The sequence below is a fragment of the Leuciscus leuciscus genome, assembly GCF_965113295.1.
Source record: "Leuciscus leuciscus genome assembly, chromosome: 6".
NCBI lineage: Eukaryota > Metazoa > Chordata > Actinopteri > Cypriniformes > Leuciscidae > Leuciscus > Leuciscus leuciscus.
The window spans coordinates 24,156,294-24,179,258 of NC_138730.1; the positions used below are offsets into that span (position 1 = coordinate 24,156,294).

General features: G+C 41.6%; 2 protein-coding genes and 1 long non-coding RNA gene across 3 annotated transcripts in view; all 3 read right to left on the reverse strand.

The window, feature by feature from the left end:
* The window catches only part of pkn2a (protein kinase N2a), a 38,684-nt gene extending 20,727 nt beyond the window's left edge, over positions 1 to 17,957 (reverse strand). The window contains exons 1-2 of the mRNA XM_082172317.1: positions 17,599 to 17,957; positions 14,081 to 14,372 (exon numbers count right to left, since the gene is read on the reverse strand). Of these exons, the coding sequence (XP_082028443.1) occupies positions 14,081 to 14,372; positions 17,599 to 17,619 (313 nt within the window). The 5' untranslated portion in view covers positions 17,620 to 17,957. The remainder of the gene's footprint in view (positions 1 to 14,080; positions 14,373 to 17,598) is intronic.
* On the reverse strand, positions 11,342 to 12,083 carry LOC309500658. The gene is made up of 2 exons (XR_014206648.1): positions 11,836 to 12,083; positions 11,342 to 11,686 (listed from the first exon to the last, which is right to left on the reverse strand). It is a non-coding gene; the product is annotated as an uncharacterized lncRNA (long non-coding RNA).
* Positions 17,958 to 19,680: 1,723 nt separating the features above from the next.
* On the reverse strand, positions 19,681 to 22,829 carry lmo4 (LIM domain only 4). The gene is made up of 4 exons (XM_082172495.1): positions 22,682 to 22,829; positions 22,065 to 22,317; positions 21,145 to 21,241; positions 19,681 to 20,990 (listed from the first exon to the last, which is right to left on the reverse strand). Exons 1-4 carry the CDS (start codon positions 22,722 to 22,724, stop codon positions 20,826 to 20,828), a joined length of 558 nt encoding a protein of 185 aa, XP_082028621.1. The 5' UTR covers positions 22,725 to 22,829; the 3' UTR covers positions 19,681 to 20,825.
* Between the last annotated feature and the right edge of the window lie 136 nt (positions 22,830 to 22,965).

The window sequence follows — 22,965 nt, forward strand, 5'->3', positions numbered from 1 at the left end:
GACGCGCGCCGCATAGCGGCGAGGGCGTCGTGAAACTGTAGCGAATAGCCTCTTTTTATAATGTCCAGCACCCACATCGAAACCCCGGGCAGCTTTGCCCATGCGTCTGCATGAATAGCTAGGGGTTGAATACGAAGCGCGCTCCGCTCGCTCAGCGATGGAGAAGCTTCGGCGTGCTGTAACACAAGCGTCGCGCTCGTGACATTTGAGGCATGGGGCGCGCTGATAACAGCGGGCAGATTGTCCGCGCTCGACTCCTCTGCGGTGGTCAACCGCGAGGGGGAGGGCTGGGCGGTTCCCGTAGGAACTGTCATGTTTATGTGTGGATGTGGGCGCGGGACAGCGGGAATGCACGTTGGTTTTGTTTTTACAGAAGCCGTGGGACATGCATAACGTGGTGTTAGTGGGCACTGGGTAGTGGGCACATTCACCATGTTTGAAGCGCAATCGATCGGAGTCGATTTTATGTGCGGGCTGTGCTTGTGTGTAGAGATGGGCACTGGGCAGTGGGCATTCTTACTACACATGAAAACACCATCGGCCGTGGCCGGGACACCAGAAAATACACTCTTTTGGGGATTTATCTGGGTAGCCATGAAAACGGCATTTGTGTGCAGGCAAGCGGGTGACAGAACCGGCTTGTTGGTTGCAGAAAACACTGGAACAGTCACATTTGCTGGAACTGGACGAGCGAATAGCTTTGGTGTGAGTCCGGCCGCAGCGGGACTTGAACACCGTCGTTTTCCTAGATGTGCTAGGACGACTTCGGGGCCTCAGGCGAAGTGCGGGCAGGGGGCGCGGGATCCTCAGAGCCCGCCCAATCCTCACTGCCTGACGCCAGGATAGAGCAGGAATCATCCTCTCCCAGCAGGGCTTCCTAGTCAGCGATGTCGACGGAAGCGGCGGCAGACGGCGGCCGCTGTCCGTCAGGCAGAGAGGCTGACGAAGCCGGGGAAGCAAGCGGGCGAACTGGCGAGCTTTGGCGGCTGGAGGAAGGTTCCGCTTTTTACGGCGCGACACCGCAGCGGGCGAGGGAGCAGTCTCAGCGAAGAAGGCCAGGCGAGTCCTCAGAGTCGCCATAGTCATCAGCTCGCAGTGAGGGCAGCCGGAGAACTGCATGTTCCTCACCCAGGCAGGAAATGCAAACCACGTGGCGGTCCCCGTCACTGAGTGTGGCTCTGCACGAGCCGCAGGAAGGCATCTTGAAAAAGACGCTAGCTCTTTTAGAATGTGTGTCGCAGCGGCGACACACACACACAAACAGAGTACAAGTAGAGGTAAAGGATATGAGCGCCGGAAAGCGCAGCAGGAAGGCAGGAAGGCGGCGCGGCCAGCGACTTCAGTGACTCGTCCTGCTGAAGGTGCTCTCTCTCAGACGGCGCGGCTTCTTCTCCAGCTCCAGCGATGCGTGTGCTTCGCTTGAAGGATGAAAAATCAGATAATAGCTACCTGCGAGCGGTATTTATAGGCCTAGACCACGCCCATTTCGGCGGGACGTGACGCCAGACCCAATCAGGGCACTTCGCGCCCGCTGTGTCACGTCCCGCCGAAATGGGCGTGGTCTAGGCCTATAAATACCGCTCGCAGGTAGCTATTATCTGATTTTTCAGCTCGATAGGCTGCTGCAGTTGCCGCAGAGCAGCCAATAGGCGCGCGAGCTGCCTCGCCTATGTCTGCGTGCTGCCGCAACGCGTTTTGCATTATTACAAAATTAAGGATAATTTTTGGCTTCAATATCTCGCGGAAAAAGGATTTTCCCCTAGCGTAAGATATCTTACGCAGTACGAGAGACCTCTCGTAAGAGAACCTCAATGCTTGAAAATCATGTGCTGCATAACCAATCTTTTTTATTATTATAACATGACATGCAAAAAAGTGCACCTTCCTCAGTGTTCACATTCTTTTGAAACATTTTCTCTTTATAAACAATTTCTTACATCTAAACACGTGTGTATTCAATCAATCAATAATAGACCAGTTACTCAATTGACAATTAACCAATATCCGAAAAGGAAGAAAAAAACAACAACAAAAAACTGCTTCACAATATAAACAAACTAGACTAAAAGTCTTCATTCAAACCATGTGGTTGTAAAGTATCAAGACAAAAAATCCATTTGCTTTCAGTTTGTAATCATTTCTGTTCCATATTCGTGTTACGATGCATCGGAAATACAATATATATTCACAAAAAACAATTCATTAACTGTATGATTCACATCTGTGAAATGTCGAGCAAATGGTTCTATTTATAGCACTTCTGTGTTCATTAATATGGAATCCCAGCTGGCGATTGGTTTTACGCACATATTGAAGGCAACAAGGGCAAGAAAGTAATTATATAAATCACATTTGTTGAACAACAAAAAATTAAATGTCTGATTTCAAATTCCTGTTTTTTAGAATAGCTTACAAACGTATTAACCTTTTTCTATGTCACGACAAGCCAAACAATATTTGCATGGTCCTTTGATTGTTTTTGAATGCATTTCAACAGAAATGGTGTTGGTATGTACCAAGCAATCCCGTAAATTTCTTCCCCTAGAATACACGAACAGAGGCCCATCATTGACCTTATTCACAGCAGCGCCATCTTTGATTATTAATGGTAATGAAAGCGAGGCTGTGAGGGACAGACATACATCTCTTCAGTGGGTTGTACTTTTATTTAATGTGTTTTTTGATTGTTCTGCTTACGAAACACTGCAAAAAATACCTTTCCGAGAAATTTCAGTCGACAAAAACCCCAGACATTATGAGATGTGGAAAATGATAAAAGATCTAGGAGCTTTATACAGCTTTTTACAGAGGATGCCATTGAAAGCACGGTAAGTCTATTCCTCACAGCCTCACTTTCATACCTGTCATGGCGCTGCTCTGATTAAGATCTATTAAACAATTTATTACATTTCTCGCTTGTGTTTAAAATATGACTGTTTTTTAAAGATGTTTTTGACATATTATATATATATATATATATATATATATATATATATATATATATATATATATATATATATATATATATATGTGGTACAACATAACATCAACAAATTTTTCTTTATTTTGGAATATTTAATTGAGACATCATCTAAAATATTAACTTTCTCCAAAGACGTCTCCAATCACTGATTCTTATATCCACGTGCTAAAAATGTATCATTACATTTTCTTGACTCAATATCAAAGTCTGTTCTATTTGATCAAATATGTCTTATTCTTAGGAAGTGACTACAGGGTAAACCCTGTTTTAGTAGTCACACATGGCTACTTGAGGCATGAATGCAATGGGCTGTTTCTATCCGTCGGTTTTCTATGTACCGTTTGCGATAAGATATGCTCAACTTTAAAAACTTTAACGTCCACACATGGGAGCTCACTATCGTTGTTTTCCATATTAAATTGAATTGAACCACAAAAACAATTCATATATACATGGAAAGACTGTAGTTCATTCGTTGAGCCTTTACAAAGTTTGATAATAAGGAATGTTTCTTATATGCTTCATATTAGAATTTCTGAAGGACCATGTGACAATGAAAACTGGAGTAATGATGCTGAAAATTCATCTTTTTCATCAAAATTGTGCCTCTATAAACAGTCAACCTCAAACAATACGAACCATAAATGAAATTCAAACCATTTAATCTGTAGTTAAAGGATATGATAACATCACAACAATCCCAAAATATAACAGATATCCAAAAATGCGTTGATCTAAATAAAACTGCTACATAGGCAACACATACAAATTATGAAGGTTGTTGAGGTTCAGAGAGGAAACGAGAAGGTTGTCTGTGCTTAATAAATCTTCACAGAGCACCTTTGTGTGGGAAGCACATGTTAATGATGAACAATTGTCTTTTGTTGAGCACCTGGAGAATCCTTGGACAAGGCATAAATACAGATGTCTCTGTTGTGGTTATTATAAATAGAGTCCGCAGGGTAAGAGAATAACGCACCCACACAGCAGATATTACTAACCTACTACAAGGAGACTTAAGAGGTGCTTAAAAGCAGATTATAGGCCTTTAACACACTGGACTAGCAATTTATTTCCTACAAGTCAAAAGACGTTTTTACAAGATGTCTAATATCTTAAAACAGATGTTTTACTGATAGAAACTGTAATATTAAGACAATTTTACAATAGTATTACAATTTAAATAACTGTTGTCTACTTTATTATATTGCAAAATTTTATTTATTCCTGTGATAAAACTGAATTTTCTGCATCATTAGTCTTCAGTGTCACATGATCCTTCAGAAAACATTCTAATGCGCCGACGCCCGAGAAGCATTTCTTTTTATAATCAATGTTGAAAACATTTGTGCTGCTTAATATTTTTTCTGGAAATCTTGATACCCTACCATTCAAAACTTTAAGACCAGTACAATAAAATATATATATGTATAGCACCAACAATAATTGATAACAATTGAGCAGTAAATCAGCATATTAGAATGATTTCTGAAGGATCATGTGACACTGAAGACTGGAGTAATGTTGCAGAAAATTCAGCTTTACCATCACAGGAATAAAAAAATATATGTTAAAATATATTCAAATAGAAAACAGTTATTTTAAATTGTAATAATATCACACAATATTGGTGTTTTACTGTATATTTGATCAAATAAATGCAGCCTTGGTGAGAAAAACATTTAAATCTTAATTATTAATTCATTTAAATCTTAATAATCTTAATTATTTCAAACTTTGGACCGGTAGTGTACATGCTATACGGAAAGTCCACTGTCTGGGCTCCAGTCCTTACAAGTGCTGAGCAACAGAGAACACGATCACATCATCAGTCAGGCACTGGCACGCTGTTCTTGCAGCGGCGTCTGGAAGCAGATCTGCTGACTTCTGCTCAGTGGACACAGACTGAGGAGGAGGTCAACACAGAGGTGTGACACACGGCGACATTCCTCTTGCGCTGAGTCACCAAACAAAAGCCCCTTCACATCAGATAAGGTTTCCATGCCATGCTAAATATTGTCCCATATAAGGATGCGGTTAGTACAGCAAGAGATTTGACCAAACTTCTGGCAGATATCTTCACCAAAATATATAAAGTTCAAAGAGGGTTGCTCTGTAATCATTCAGTTTAGATGAACTGTTACACCTGTTACACCTGTATTGTGTTAATGTGCTCACATATCTCAAATGAAAACCTATTTATTATCTTCAAAGCAATCAAAAAATGCTTTGTGGACACTGTGGAGCAAGACATTTTTTCAAAAAAAGCTACAATAAGGATGGCCCACTGGAAACCGCAAGACTGCACCATTTATTAAAAAAAATCTGTATTTCTGATCAAATAAATGAAGCCTTTGAAATTTTTACAAATATTACCCGCACCAATATATTGTACAATATAAAGAAAAAACAACAACTATACTATTATAACTTAAAATGACTATGAAATGACTAAAACATACAATCAAAAATAAAATAAAAACATTAAAAAGTTTTCTATTTGAAATTTCAGCAGTTATTACTCCAGTCTTCAGAGTCACATGATCCTTCAGAAATCATTTGATTTGCTGCTCAAGAAACATTTCTTATTATAATCAATGTTAAAAACAGGTGTGGTGCTTAGTGTTTTTGTGAAAAACATGATGATGATGATACATTTACTTTTTCTGGAGCCTTGATGAATAGAAAGTTCAAAAGTATTTTGAACATTTATTTGAAATAGAAATCTTTTGTAACATTATAAATGTTTTTGATCAATTTAATGCATCCTTGCTGATTTTTTTTACTGACCCCAAACTTTTGAACAGCAGTGTCTATGTGTACACACACTAATATATATATATATATATATATATATATATATATATATATATATATATATATATATATATATATCTATATCTATATATATATATATATATATATATATATATAAAACGATTCAACCCCCATTGCAAATCAGGTTTATTGGCAAAATGTATAGACTTTCAGCTGTTTGCAATGAACAAATCCTACAAAAGTAATTGAAATAGATCAACGCAACAATTGTTTCCCCGAAGTCAACTGAAAATGCAACTTTTAATGACTTCTGCAGTCTCAAAATTATTCATTCCCTGAATAGAATCCTTCACAACAGCACAAATCTGCAAAATAGGTGTTGTCTCAAGTACACCTGATGCAACTAATCAAGGGCTTCATTAGTTGCACCAGGTGTGCTTGAGCTAGAACACCTGAAATATCTGAACTGGCTAGGGCCTTGTCCACACTAACACGTTTTCGTTTGAAAACGTCTCTGGTTACTTACGTAACCTATGTTCTCTGAATAGGGAACGAGACGCTGCGGATAGCGCAGTGGGATATTCTCCGAATGTGCCGATTGTCTGAAGCCCTATAGAATCACGCCTGGCTCCGCCCCGACGCTCTTACGTCGCATCATTACATATTCGCGCGCGCCATCTGCTCCTCAGATTTCTCTGCCGAAAAGAAAACTGTCAGCAGCGCGAGGAGCTTGGCAGCTAACGCAGCGTCTCGTTCCCTATTCAGAGAACATAGGTTACGTAAGTAACCAGAGACGTTCTCTTTCATAGGTTCACTCAACGCTGCGGATAGCGCAGTGGGAACGGACTACCAAACTCGCCAAGCTAGAGCGCTTTCCATGACTGGTACATAAATGAGACAACGACCAAGATGAGTTCAAACAGAAAGAACCTGGGAACCCGGGGTCATGTCAAGATCCAAATTATAGAACCTTACAAAAGTGTGCGGAGAGGACCAGCCTGCCGCAACACAAATGTCCTCCAAAAGTGCTCCTCTAAAAAAAGAGCTTGAGAAGATGCCACACTTCTGGTGGAATGTGCTCTAATGCTAAGAGGTGAAGGCAAGCCACGCACCTCGTAAGCCAACGAGATAGCTTCTGTGACCCAGTGAGAAATCCTCTGCTTTGATGCAGCAAGCCCACGGCGGCCAGAAGCTGGTTAGATTTCCTCCAACCGCCTGAGCGGTCTACATATATCTTAAGAGAACGAACTGGTTAAGCTTCCTATCTTATAGAAAGATAGAAAGTTAAGCTTCCTATCTTCCTCAGAAGAAAATGGAGGAGGGTGGAAAGCATTAAGGTTAACCACCTGCGAGCGGAAAGTTGTGGAAAGAACTTTGGGGACATACCCTGGTCTCGGCCTCAAGGAAACCTTGACCAAGCCAGGAGCAAAGTCCAAGCAAGACTCGCTAACAGAAAGAGCTTGTAAGTCTCCTACCCGCTTTAATGAGGACAAAGCCAACAAAAGAGAAACCTTGAGAGTCAGAATCCGCTCCGGAGCTGACTCCAAGGGCTCAAAGGGGGCCTTCGTCAAACCCTCTAGGACAATAGAAAGGTCCCATGAGGGAACTCTAGGGGAGCGAGCCGGTTTCAGGCGCTTAACCCCACGCATGAAGGCCGAAACTAACCTTAGTTTCCCCAGGGGAATCTCGTCCGATTCCCTATGTGCTGCAATAGCTGCGACATAAACTCTGAGAGTGGTAGCAGCTGCTCCAGAAGCAAACTTCTCCTGCAGGAATTCCAGTACTGAACCAACAGGGCAGTTAACTCCTATCATGTGCTAAGCACCATGTCTCAAAAACCTTCCATTTGGAAGAATATAGCCTCCTTGTAGAAGGGGCTCTAGCACTCGCAATGGTCTCCTGAACGTCAGTTGGGAGATCAGAACTTAATGCTAACGGCCTCTGATCGGCCAAACATACAGCTTCCATATGTCTGGGCGAGGATGCCATATCCTGCCCTGCAGTTGGGACAGCAGGTCTTCCCTGACCGGGATCTTCCAGGGGGAAGATTCCAGCAGAGGAATTAGCTCCGAAAACCATGGCTGAGACAGCCAGAACGGAGCTACCAGGAGGAGGCGGACTCCACTCTCTCTCACTCTGGCCAAGACCGCCTGGATCAGTTTGATGGGCGGGAAGGCATAGAGTTTCTGCGTTGGCCAAGGGTGAGCGAACGCATCTATCCCTAATGGAGCCGGGGGACTCAGGGAGAACCAAAGCGGGCATTGGGACGCCTCTTGACATGCAAAGAGGTCCACTTCCGCTTCTCCGAAAACCTCCCATATCAGGGCCACCGTCTGGCGGTTCAACATCCATTCTCCCGATCTGAGTTTCTGCCTCGATAGAAAATCTGCTGCGAGGTTCAGAACCCCTGGGACATGAACTGCTCTCAGAGATAGGAATCTGCTCTGAGACCACAGGAGAAGGTGACGCGCATGCCTGTCTAGGGTGCGCGACCGAGAACCCCCCTGCCGGTTCACATGAGACACCACTGCCATGTTGTCTGTTCTGACAATTACATGGTGTCCTTCCAGAAGAGGGAGAAAATGATGCAGAGCCAGAAAAACGGCTCTTAACTCCAGGCAGTTTATGTGCCAAGAGAGAGTCTCGCCAGTCCAGACCCCACACGCTGGTCTGCCCTCGAAAACCGCTCCCCAGCCGGTGAGAGAGGCATCCGTCATAATCATTTGACGACGAAATACCGTACCCATGCTGACCCCTTTCCGAAGAAAAAGAGGGTCCCGCCAAACTGACAGGGCTCGAAAGCAACTGCGCGATACCTTCAGTAGGCGAAGGGTTGGCCCGGAGGGCCGAACCCCTGAGAGCTTCATCCACCACATGAAGGGTCTCATGTGGAGCAGGCCCAGCGGTAGCACGGAGGAGGCCGCGGCCATTAGGCCCAGCATCCTGCGGCAAGTGCCCACAGACACATGATGGCCTAGCGAAAAACGGGCCAAGCATGTCGTCAGACTGGAAATCCGTGCAGGAGCCAAGCGGGCCTGCATGAGAACGGAATCCATGTTCACCCCCAAGAAAATGGTGCTTTGAGCCGGAGCAAGAACACTCTTCTCCGAGTTCAACCTCAAACCGAGAGACTGGATATGACTCAGGACGATGTCGCTGTGGTGGGTCACTAGTTCCCTGGACTGGGCTAAAATGAGCCAATCGTCCAGGTAATTTAGAATACGGATGCCCTGGAGCCGCAATGGGGCCAGAGCTGCATCCATACACTTCGTGAATGTCCTCGGGGCCAGAGCGAGGCCAAAGGGAAGGACCCTGTACTGGAACGCTCTTTCTCCAAAGGCGAACCTGAGGAACTGCCTGTGTCGCCGTACAACCTGGATGTGAAAGTAAGCATCCTTTAGGTCTACTGTCACGAACCAATCCCCTGGCCGAATCTGAGATATGATAGCTTTCAGCGTCAACATCTTGAATTTCCCTTTGTAAAGGGCGAAGTTCAGTCGGCGGAGGTCCAGTATGGGACGCAAACCGCCGCCCTTCTTCGGGACCAGGAAATAACGGCTGTAAAAGCCCCGTTCGGTTTCTCCTGAAGGAACCTCCTCTATTGCTCCTTTGAGAAGGAGGGATGAAATTTCCTGCTGAAGTACAGAAGCCTGAGTGGCGCTGTCCACTACAGTAGGAAAGACCCCGTTGAAACAGGGGGGATTGCGGCAAAACTGAAGAGTGTAGCCGAACCGAACTGTGCGGAGAACCCAAGACGATACCCCTGGTAAGCGCTCCCATTCTTGAAAGAAATGTGAAAGAGGAAGAGGGATGTTGTAATGCAGACGACATACCTGAGTGAGGGTGCCGTGTTGACGTTCGTGGGGTAGAGAAGTTGACTGTGCAGGAGAGCCCTTGGCGTCCTGGCACGTGATGGGAGGCATCGATGCTGGGGTCATGGTGACCAGGTCTGCCTGCTCCGGAGGAGAACGAAAAGTGCCTCCGAGGATGCGACCGGCAGTTATAGAGAGTGTCGGGGGTGAGGGGAGAAAGCAAAAAGCGTCTCCTTCCTCCCGCGCCGGGCTGAGTAGAGATGGTGAAAAATGGCCTGCACTTCGAGACACTCTGAGTGGCGAAGGTGACAGGGCAAGGAAAGGAGAGCTGGGAGGTGGGCAGAAACGCTTGCGCGGTCTGTCCCAACCTTGAGGAAGCAGAGGAGCTCTCCTTTTTCCGACCGGAGGGTCAGGTACGGCTCTGGGCCGCCGGAGCGGTCGGTTTGTCGGACCGCTTCAACTGGAGGCGCTTGTGAGGCCGTTGACGGGGAAATGGGCGACCGCGGGCTCCCCAAACCTGTGTAGATGGGGGATGCACCGGTTCGCTCCTCCTGGAAGAGAACTCCGGTCTATGAGAGGGACGTTCTCTGGGTCGAACAGGGGAGGGAGCAGAAGGTTCCCTAACCCTCCTGGGCATGAACTGTCTGAACGCGGCCGATTGGGATTGGGAGGAGCGGAATTTCTCAACCACTGTGTTGACCGCCTCACCAAACAACCCCGTTTGAGAAATGGGGGCGTCCAAGAGGAAAACCTTCTCCTTGTCACGGATCTCCGTGAGATTAAGCCACAAGTGGCGTTCCACCACAACGGAACCAGCCATAGAGTGACCTATGGCGCGTGCGGTATGTTTGGTGGCTCTTAAGGCTAAATCCGTAGCCTTACGAAGCTCCTTGACCGCTTCGGGGGTCACGCCGTCGCCCTCGTCCATTTCCTTCAGGACGTCTGCTTGGTAGGCCTGAAGAATGGCCATAGTGTGCAGGGTCATGCCTGCCTGCCCAGCCGCCATGTAGGATTTCCCAATGAGAGAGGAAGTAGTCCTACATGCTTTAGAGGGGAGGAGGGGGCGCGACTTCCAGGACGGCGCAGACGACGGAGCAAGATGGTCGGCTAAAGTCTCCTCAATCGCCGGAATGGCGGAATAGCCCTGTTCCACAGAACCTACTAGGTTGGTGAAATCAGCAGCTGCCGCATTAGTGAGGCGCGCAGAGAAAGGATGCTTCCAGGATCTGGAAATCTCGTGATGCAGATCACTGAAAAATGGCAGCTTTCTCCGTTGAGGCCTAGAATTAGGGCCACTGAGAAGTCTCTCGTCGAGTTTCGACGACTGAGATTCGCGGGGCTCGTCGGGCCAATCAATAGCGAGCTTCTCCGTAACGCGCGAAAGTACGTCACCGAGCTCCGCGTAGGCCGCAGTAGGCCACGCTTCCTGGCCGCTCGGCGGGATAACCTCGTCGGTGAGAGGAGGCCCGAAATCCTCAGAGTCGGAAGCCTCGGTAAAAAGTACATCCTCCAGCCCGAAAGAAACCGCGTTGCGTGCTCCCGGGCTGGGGCGCAAATAATCGTGCGAAAATTCGACGCGCGTGCCGAGGGGAGGGCGAGAAAGAGCGGGGCTCGTCTGCTCGAACTCCACATCCTCAAGCTCTACATCCGAACCCCAAGTCGCGGATCCTCGAGCGGCCTCGGGAGCGCGACAGGGGGAGACGAATGATTCCCTCTCAAAAAATTCCCTCTGACACTGCATGCCATATTCTGGCTACACAGATAAAACCATCTATAATTATTTTTTTGCTTTTTATTATTAGAAAATGAAGACTTCACATGATCTTATCAGCATGATGAATAAATTAAATGAAGTGGAATAAACTGTACACAGTAAGGGAGCAGAGAATATGACCGATTGTGAAGCGGTCCATAACTTGGGTCTAGAGCGAGTTTAAGCACACTCACAAACACTCCCGGTAAAATCACGAAAACTGACTAGACTGCGACATGGATCTCTTGTTTTTTGTTGAAGGATTTCAGGAAATTTTAGTGTTGGTTTGAAGAATACCTTTTTCACCTTTATGCAAAAAGTGTCTAAATGTCTTCTCTGGATTCATTTGTGTGTCATTAGCTGTAAAGGGACAGAAATGGTTGTTAAAAAAGTGATAGATGTAACTGAACTGTAAATTATTTTTAACTATTCAAAACTAAGCTTAAGCATGGTGAAAAACTGACATTTTGAGGACCTCATATTTAATGTAGATCCGTTTTGTAGTTTACCTCAACCTCACACGAGGAACCGGTTGTGTAGGTGTTCTCACATGTGTGACCAAAATACAGCTCTGGGAAAAATTAAGAGCACTGCAAAACTGGCTACACTATTTGTATGTATGCGTTTGAGTAAAATGTACATTTTTGTTTTCTTCTAAAATCTACAGATAGAATTTCTGCCAAATCTAAAGTAAATACATTGTCATTTAGAGCATTTATTTGCAGAAAATAACTCGTCAAAAAAAGAAAAGAAAATCTACATAAATCCTCAGAGTCGGAAGCCTCGGTAAAAAGTACATCCTCCAGCCCGAAAGAAACTGCGTTGCGTGCTCCCGGGCTGGGGCGCAAATAATCGTGCGAAAATTCGACGCGCGTGCCGAGGGGAGGGCGAGAAAGAGCGGGGCTCGTCTGCTCGAACTCCACATCCTCAAGCTCTACATCCGAACCCCAAGTCGCGGATCCTCGAGCGGCCTCGGGAGCGCGACAGGGGGAGACGAATGATTCCCTCTCAAAAACCGCGAGCCGCGATTTGAGGGTTCTGAGCAACAAATTTTCACAGAATTTGCATTTAGACGATCCTATGACTGCCTCGCGCGCATGTGAAAAACCCAAACATTTAACACACTTACTGTGTGGGTCGTCGTCAGCGATGTAACGAGCACATGGCGGAGTACAGCGTCGGTATTCCATGGCAACTTCACCGTAAGGAGAAACAGAGTTCCGCTTGAACAGTCGCAGAAGCGCCGAGAATAATCCAGAAGTCGTATTTTTTTTTTTTTTTTTTAGCTCAGAAAAATCACGAGCGAAGGGCAAACGTGACCGCTTCGTTCTGAAGGCAGAGAAATCTGAGGAGCAGATGGCGCACGCAAATATGTAATGATGCGACGTAAGAGCGTCGGGGCGGAGCCAGACTGCGCGGGCGCCATCAGCCAATGAATTGGCGTGATTCTATAGGGCTTCAGACAATCGGCACATTCGGAGAATATCCCACTGCGCTATCCACAGCGTTGAGTGAACCTATGAAAGAGAACGCATCTTTTTCTCTCCGTTTTGGCCTTACGAAACTGAGACAGCGTTTTTAGCAACGAAAACAAAGCTTTTTAAAAACGCTCTCCTAAGTGGATAAATTTGAAAACTACATTTTCGGGTTGTAATGTGGACTGTGAAAACGGAGGTATTTGAAAACAATGATGTAAGTTTAGTCATGTGACACATATTGAACCCATAGATATTCATGTTTATAAGGGTCTTGTTCCTGTTATGTGCAATTCAATTTCACACAGTGGCTAAAATATGTTACTTTCCACACTCTCCTGCAAAGATGACAGAAAATTCACTTGCATTTGCTGTCCTGCGGCAAAACATGAGAGCAGTTGCGTTTTAGACCAAACAAATAATGGTGAGTGAGTGAGACCTTGACGCATGAGTGAATGGTGATATATTTTGCTAAATAAAATGATCCTGCCAGAAGAATTGCGTGATAACTTGATGTCTTGTTGTGTCTGTATCATCTCAGTGAGCTTTTATGGGGGTTTACGCATGCGCTGTAAGGTGAATTTAGCTTTTTCCGACGTTTCAGTGTGGATGAGAAACTTTTGGAAAACGCATAGAGTGGACGGAGAGCGTTTTGAAACAAAAACTCAGTTTTCAAATCTATCCGGATTAATGTAGACGCCGCCAGTGAGGAAGATGAAGCTTGGGCGTCATTTGACCTTCCAACAGGACAATGATCCCATGCCTACCTCAAATTCCATCAAGGCCTGGTTGCAGAAAAAAGTCTTGAAAGATTCTACAGTGGCATCACAGTCACCTGATTTGAACCCCATAGAAAATCTCTGGTGGGATTTGAAGAAGGCGGTTGCAGCATGCAAACCCACAAATATTACTGAACTGGAGGCCATTGCTCATGAAGAATGGGCTAAGATACCTCAGAAATGCTGCCAGAAGCTGGTGTCTGGTTATACATCTTGTTTGCAGCAAGTCATAACAGCAAAAGGGTGTTCTACTAAGAACTAAAGATGCTTGCCATGAAGGGGTTGAATCATTTTGAGACTGTAAAAGTCATTAAAAGTTGCATTTTTAGTTGAATTTGGGGAAACCACTTGAAACATTTGTTGTGTTGAGCTATTTCAATTACTTTTGTTTGATTTGTACATTGCAAACAGCTGAAAGTCTGTACATTTTGCCAATAAATCTGATTTGCAAAGGGGGTTGAATCACAGTTGAAGCTTACTTATGACAGCTTTGCTCATACCTAAGAGAAGATCCTCTGGATCCTTTACCACAATATGAGCGTTGAGTTCCTGAAGCTCTTGATGCAGCTCCTCTAACTTCTTGTTGGATTTCTTGAGAATATTATCAACATATGCCAGTCTCTTTTTTTCTGTGGTGACCTTTCTGAGGTTCTCCACCCCCTCTTTGATCTTCAGCTCTTTGCGGATCTCCCTCTTGATCTGCTCCTTGATTTCATCTAGCTTCTGCTGCACCATGGTATCAGACAGGTCAAGGTTGTGCCCTAGGCCCAGCTGCTCCGAAACCATGTGAGCCTGTACAAAATAAAACTTTTATAGTCATCACAAATAAATACAAAGCTTTCACATAAAGGTATTTTTTTTCCCATTCAAAAAATAAAAATAAATAAAACATTATTAGTCAACACATGAAGGAAATTCCCTCCTAAGGATTCATTTTTGCTCACAGTAACACGAGTCATTATATATTGCATTCAAATCTCCCAGTGCACCCTGCACACAAACCCCATAAGCATGAACGAAAACACACACCGGTACACATAAACAAAGAAACACAGTATCACTGACATCAGCAGGGAGGATAACTGGTCTGAGTGGGTGAGCCAAATCCTGCTTAGCCCAGCTCTTCATGGGCTCATGACAACATGTAAGAGAACTGACACAGCTCCTCTAATCTTCCTCCAGGGGAAATTGTAGCCATAAATAAAGCTTCAAAACAAAGTACTGAAAACTTTCAGCAGAATGTGCTCATTCAGGTCTAAGGGAGGATGAAGGCGAAGTTTGTCAAATATTCACAGACAATTAGCAAAACATATCTTATTCTATATAGTCATACGGCCGATACTAATGTCAATAACTTTTATTGAACATTTTAAAGTTCAATACTATTTTGTCTGTCTGTCTGTCTGTATATATATATATATATATATATATATATATATATATATATATATATATATATAAATTAAAACAGTAAAAACTTGCCAGAAGTGTATTTAGGCATCACACTATAATGTACATCATGAAAAATGGATATTTCATTTATTTGAGATTTGCTAAAGACAATTTACATTAAACAATAATATGAGTGTTTTGAAAGATTAAAGGCAGGGTAGGTGATTTGTTCCACAACCATTTTTTTTTATGCTGGTTGAAAGCATTAGCTAAGTTAAGTGGTCTAAATAAATCCACGTTGCTGATGATCAGATGCTTTTATGATGCTTCATTAAAAAATGCTTGCTGTTTTCTCAATTTTATTAGTGTGTCCATTTTGTTATTGAGTGGAAAACGCGCACATATTTACATATTTAAACTTTGATCTGTGGGGTGTCGTCGGATGTTCGCTTGCAGTATATCGCTGGTCATGTATTTCGAACTTTGTTTTACCCCTAAACGAAGAACGAAAGAACTTCGCCGTGAGTATATATGGGCCTATTATCCTTTAAAGCTAGCTCATTATTGCTAGCCTCTCTGAAAATTGCCTACCCTACCTTTAACTAAACGTCAAGCCTAAATAAAGTAAATCTAAAAGTAAAACTGAGCATGCACATTTAAATATCCAATTTCAACCAATACAGATCAAATAAAATCTCTCTAATATTAGCAGATAATCAATATGGTACAAATTATGCTTCATTAATTCAAAATAAATCTGAATTATGCTGATTAAGTTTTTCCTGTAAGTTATAACTAAAAGCAAAACTGGGCTGAATCTTCTGAAATTTTAGATTTGGTGACCCACTTGTTTATAGTCTTCATGCATTACTTCACTGTCTGTTTAAAAAAAAAAAAACAACAACACATAACTGGCACTATGCTTACACGTACAGCACTGACTCATGGGTCAACTGAGGGTCACGGAAAAGCACCTTCTGTACATCATTTTAGTTGCTATAGGAAAAAGCCAGTTGCACCTTATCTCTTCCTTGTACCGCCAGCTGTGCTTCACTCAGGACAAGTCACACACACACACACACACACACACACACACACACACACACACACACACACACACACACACACACACACACACACACACACACACACACACACACACACACACACACATACACAAAATCAACATTAAAACAGCATAATAATAAATAAATAAAAATCATTAATAAAGCACTTTGCTTATTAAAACTCAAACTGATGGGGTGAAAATCTCCCTTCATACACTAAAGAGAGTCTTAAAGAGCGATTTAACGAACTACAATCTCATCAGACCTCTCATTCACCACATAAAACCAAATTATGCAGCAGTGTCTCTTCCACTTTCCATTATACTCGGACTTATCAGTTCTGGGAACAATGCTGACAAAACATGTTTTGGTAACAACGTTATCATTTCCAGTTTAAAATAGCTGAAAAACACAATTCTGCTCGTAAATTGAATACACTGGCAAAATGATGTCTGCATGGGCATGGTTTTTGCATACCAGACAACTGAATTTTCAAATGTTCAGATATCATGATTATGTCTGTGAACAGCAACATCAAAAGTTATAGGCTAATGGGTAGATTAAAAAAGTAACTATTGTAGAAAGGGTTAAAGTCCATATCTAGAAGTCTTCCACAAAAAGGCACTTTATAATTTGAGTTATAATGGATGACAGCTCATTGCAGTTATTGAAATGCCATCAATTTGCCAAAAACATTATCTTAACATTTAAGACGTTTCAAAAGCAGATGAACAGTTTATTTTTAAAAAAGAAGAAAGAAAGAATTGAATTGGAATAGTTAATGTATAAATCGTTTCGTTTGTTAGTTTATGTTACCTAACAAACCACTTAGGGTGTTAAAAGATATGTGTACATTGTAAACACATTCAGTTTATCTTGATAACTAGCCTAGTTTCAAAAAGTTAAAAACAAGACTGCAGTTCAGCACTAAACAAAAAGACAAAACTACAAAATGATTTGTAGAAAACATCTCAAAACAAGCATAAACCACGAGAACAAAACTTCATACTAAACTTCCCAGTAAACGTTATACTACGCCTCAATTCCAGGAATGCTGTGGTGGTAATAATGGTGGAGGGCGGCAGTGGACTTAATAAAATACTGTGTATTAGCTTTATTTAAATCTGTTATATAGGTTTCATCTTCATCCCATTTTGCAGTCTAACGTTAGTTAGACAGCTCACTGAGTTAGGTTAAGACACAGCCAATGCTTTCAATTCCAATCCATCAAAACTCCGTGTTTTCCAATAGGCAACTCCGCATAAAATCAGTCCAATTTTAAATGGAGACAATACTATGACTGCACGGGAGAAAATACATGCTCTAAACTCCTGTCATAAGTATTTTTCATGCCCCGTTCCCCTTTTTCCCGTGTCATGAGCTCTTCGGCGGAGGGAGAAGCTCGTCCCAAAGGAAGAAAAGAAGTGGTTTGAAAGTGCGCGAGAGAGCTGCGCTTGCGGCGCATACTATGTTTGTGAAGCATAAAAGTTGACGTGCACACTTTACATCATTCAAGATTCTTTTCATCAATATTGCACAAGATAACAAACTTTTCCTACCTGCATGGGATCGGCGGCCATCTTGGTTGTGAACTCTTTTGAATCAAACTCTGGGGAAGGGGAGGTGAGTCACTCCCAAAAAACAAGGCTGTTATGTTTCCGTCTCAAGCGAAAAGCTCTTTATTTTTTTCCGTACGATCATGGCCGGGAGACGGAGGGGGTCCCATGGTTGAGCTGAGAGTTTGTTGTAAATGTAGGGGTTTAAACCCAGAGCTCAGGGCGGAGATCCGCGCATTTGGGGTGAACGTAGAGTTCTGCTGCTGCTAAAATCGGAACAAGGCAAGGGGAGGCGGGTGGCAGAACGACCCAAGTGCAAGTTTCTGTTCCCGCACCCAGTTCAGCCACTGCTAGTCCACCCTCGATCATGTGATCAATATAACAGCTTCATCACTAACACAGAGGCTTCAACACAACAGTCTAGTTCTACAGGAGCAGCAACTCTAATTATATTAGGACATAATAGAACTATTGCTTAATAGAGCAAATATAAGATTTTAAGTTTTGCTAATTTTATCTCCCTGCACTTTGTTAAATTGGTCTTCAAATGCCTAAATAACGCTGCTCCCCCACCCCTTAGCAAAACAATAACAAGACAGCAAAGTGTTACCAGACCCACCACCCGAGCAGCATAAAAGGCAATTGAATTGTATAGTATCCCTTTCCGTAGAACATAATTTGCCCAAAATGCCTTTTCAGTAAAAGGGGCGAAATTATGGAATTCTCTACCAGACCACTTGAAATGTAGGCTATTCCAACATTACCCACCTTCAAATTTATATAAAAAAATATATATATGTGGCTAATTCAGGAACAATATTGCTCTCATATATTTAGTTTCTGCATTCTGCATATCCTTTTTTTTTTTTTTTTTTTTTTTTCATTGCATTTAATTTAATTTAATCTCTATCTCATTTATAAAAATGTTAGTCTGTATTTTTATTTTTAACTAAAAGCCCTACTAGGGACAAGTGTTGTGAATTAGCTTTAGCTAAAAACACTATGACACATACATCGACTGTTGTATGTTTCTCTATGTTTTTGTATTTTTTGTATCGGTCCCTATCTAAATAAACTTTAATAATAATAACTGTATTCAGAAATAACACTTATTTGGGCGATTTTACTGCGATTTATTTCGTAGGAGCAGCACCAAACCAAGCAAGCTAGGACTTATTATTGGAGAGGTAGGCTATATTTATTATACACTGACTTTTTATGTAGAAGTAACAAAAAATCGTTCTATCGCGACGTATTCTATCGCAGTAACACATTATATAATTATTTTGAAAAACAAATCATTCTGTTTTAAATGATTTTATAGTAAATTATTCTATAGAACTTTCTATAATGACTACTTTTATCAGTGATTCTTAACTTGGGGACCAGGGATCACTGGATGACTTTAAAGAATTTAAATATGAAAGAATTTAAATATTAAAATTTAAATATTAAAATAAATTAAAATGCACTTTTTTTTCAAGTAATTATTTCTTTTTCAACGTTTTTCACCCTCAATAACGATTTTTATTATTCAAAAACGCACAGTTCTTGAGACTTCTGGAATTACTAAATGTATGTTGGGTGGGGGTGTCTTCAAATATGTGTTAGACTTAGATTTGACTCCTTAAAATATTTATTTGACATAAAACAATACTTATATTGCATAGACTCTATAGAAGTAGCACAACCATCATTCTATTGTGATTCTATAACACTGTAAAAAAATTATAACCTCAAAATTTTCTAGTGACTGGTCACATCTAAATTTTTTAATTGGCCCGAGTGTAATTCTTGTTGCAATAGTCTGTTAACATTGGCTCAATGAGAAATAATACGTCAGACTAATTGAAAAATTTAGATGTGACCAGTCACTAGAAATTTTTGACTTGGGGATGTAATTTTTTTTTACAGTGAAGGCAGGGCCACATTCTTTTATTAGGACTTATTCTTTATGGATTTATGCTTTTAAAGCAGTGCAACTCATTCCTTTGTGATAAATTTTTTAGGTGCATGAACATTGAACAACATTCTGCATTATTATTTATATTATTTGACAGATAAATTAATGACAATATATTCAGATTTACTATATGCAGGAGCAGCAACTTTTATTTATAATGCTTCAATTTTATAGCATCCAATGTATTTTAGTTTATAGGCAGAACATATAAACTCATTTAAAGGACAAATCCTTACTACAGAATATTGAATCAATAATACTCATCAGAAATATGGACTGATAGTCAGGCTGGTTAAGAAGGCAGAAGCATACAGAAGTACATCAATCTATCTTCTTGGCTGCATGAGTCACAAAAAAATATCCAATATTACAATAATTACAGATAAGGACATGATGGAATGGTGATCTGAATGCATAATTTAATGGATTAATCCTGCACATAGCTATCATGTTAATGGTTGCTTTTACTGGAAAATTCTATTATCTTTTAACAAAGGCTTATTTACAGACATTTCTTAAGTTACAGACTTTCACTTCAGCCAACAGAGGGTGGTGTTCTCCATGAATTCTGTAAATTATGTAGAAACCATTTAAAATAACTTAAAACACATCTCATATCACTGACGAGATCCTTAAAGGAGTTTAAGGTTTTTAATTATTCTGAACAAAGCAAATATAACTTCACAACACACTTTAAAGATTGGTACTTTATAGCAATCTTAAAATTAATTTAAAAAACAAACAAAAAAAACATTATGCTTATCATCTGGAGTGCTGTTTTAAAGGATACAGAGAACATGGGCTCTCTGGATGCTGTTAGAATTGATTTATGGACAGGTTAATTGCAGTGATACTGTAATTGCAGACCAGGAAGAATATCCGTATCATTACCAAAAGATAAACGTCACTCACACACACCAGTGGAGGATGGTGTGTTTTCACTGCCTGAAAGTGAAGACCATTTCAAAACTAACAAACACCAAAACTAAATTGCAGGTCCACAACATAAGAAAGGTCATTCTGTGCAAAATCAATTCATAATTGATTACGATATGCAAGGATGCTCGCTGATATTGCTTTTATAGCTCCAATGGCTAACCTCATTTAAACTGCCAGATATTACCATATACGTTGAATTTCCACAATATTAGACCTTCACAAAATAGACTGTAGCTGACAAAGCAACTACTGGGTTATATGAGGTCTTGAATATGAAACTAGGAGCTCCATTAGTGTCTCTTTCTCAGAGCTCAGCAAAAAGATGAGCTCAGGACTTCTGTTCGGATATGTTGTGCTCCCTGAGTGAATCCAAGTGGTCGTTTCTGTGCACACAAGCTGTTGGCCTGTCCCGTTCACAGTACAGTTTTCCATTCGCATTGTGAAAGCGGTCACCAGGTAGTAGCTGGTTATGGCAGATGGAGCATACAAAACACTACAAGAGCAAAGAAAGAAATTCAATGAAGAAAACATATTACAAGGCACCCCGCACCCCCAAAACACACTTCAGCATATAAACTAGGAGTAAAAATGTAGATCATTTATGAATGAACTGTATTTAAATAGGTCAGTTTAATAGAGTAAATTACCTTGACATGGAAAACATTGCCCTGTGCTCGCATAACCATTTCATTTGCTGGGATAGACTTGCTGCAAGCCCTGCAGGCTCCGCTGTTACCAAATAATCTGTAGTGAATATTATCACAGATGTTTTTTAATAAGCAAGTTATTAGTCTTTTTTCCTCTTTCACAAACACAGAAAGCCATTTACAGCTTTTAAACCTAGTTATTACATTGCTGTTTGAACTTTTGCCCACTTTGTTCCCCAATTAAAAGGGATAGTTCACCCAAAAATGAAATTCTGTCATCATTTACTCACCCCACTGACCAAAAAGCAAGATATTTTTATTTTTCAATATCATAAAAGAAAAGTCAGTGGGATCCAGTGTTGTTTTGGACCCCCATTTACTTTAATCGTATGGACAAAAACTATAAATACTAAAGTATTTTCAAATTATGTGTTCCCCTCAAAGGAATAGTCCACACAAAAATGAAAATTCATAATTAACTCACTATCAAGTCATTCCACACCTGTTTGAATTTCATTCTTCTGTGGAACACAAAATACGATATTTTGAAGAATGTTGATAACCAAACAGTTTAGGTTCCCATTGACTTCCATTGCATTTTTTGCCCATACAATGAAAATCAATGGTAACCAAAACTGTTTGGTTATCAACATTCTTCAAAATACTGTCTTGTGTGTTCCACAGAAGAATGAAGCTGATACAGGTTTGGAATGACATCAGGGTGAGTAAATGATAGAATTGTCATTTTTTGGTGAACTATCCCTTTAAGTCTATCATATTTTATTTATTACAGTGACAGAAGACTATATTAGACATACAAAATAACTGCTTTCATTTAATCTAGAACATTTGTTTGCTCAGGATGTGAATGGCGGTCAATTATTAAGGATGAAGATAAAGTGTTGTTCCTGTAGTCTGACCTTATATAGTCACTTTTGCACAGGATCAAGCCACGCTTAGTGAAACACGATGAGCCAATTTCTGCCAGCTGGGCTTGGCAGCAGGAGCACTTGAGACAGTGGCAGTGCCAGTATCCATCCAAAGCAAACAGGAGGAAGCGGTCCAAAATCTTGCATCCACATCCAACACACCTCTTCCATGCCAGGGCCCCCATTCTGACATGAGGCGGTTGTGTATTACAAGCAGTGTTTACCATAATAAATGGGTCATTACCTAGAACAGAGTGAATGTAAACTGAACAGATGTTTCAATTATAAAACTGCACAAGAAACACAGACTGTATTCAGTAGATAAGTAGGCAATCCATTTATTTAACCAATGGGCCTGTATGACACAGACAGATAAACAATCTTCCTAAAGTAAACAAGTTCACACACTTATACTTGTTTGGCACAAGCATGCGCACTTACCTGCTTCACAACTTCCAGATCATTTCACAGGCTCATAAATACAGAACAGAGGATCGCGTTCAGTCTGTCAGCTCGGATAGACGCAGACGCCGGACCATATCTTGTCTTTAGGCAAAAAAAATTAATTAAAAATAAGAAATGTCACGAATAAAACTTCATTTACTTACATTTAAGCATTCTCGTCGGCATATCATCATGAGGTCTGAGCATTGTAAGTTAACGGCGCTGTTTACACTGCTCGGTTACCAGACTTCAATCCCCTTTAAACATCCGTGAGCTGACGTCAGGCGCGCTTCAGCCAATCAGCAGTCACTTAAATTTTGGTCCCGCGCTGAAGCAGATGCAGTATTTAAATGCTGCATTAATGATGCTATCGGAATTGGGTCGATTATTTAAATTTTAAAAGTAAATTATAAAATTATCTCGCAGAAATAGAATTGTCAAAGGGATT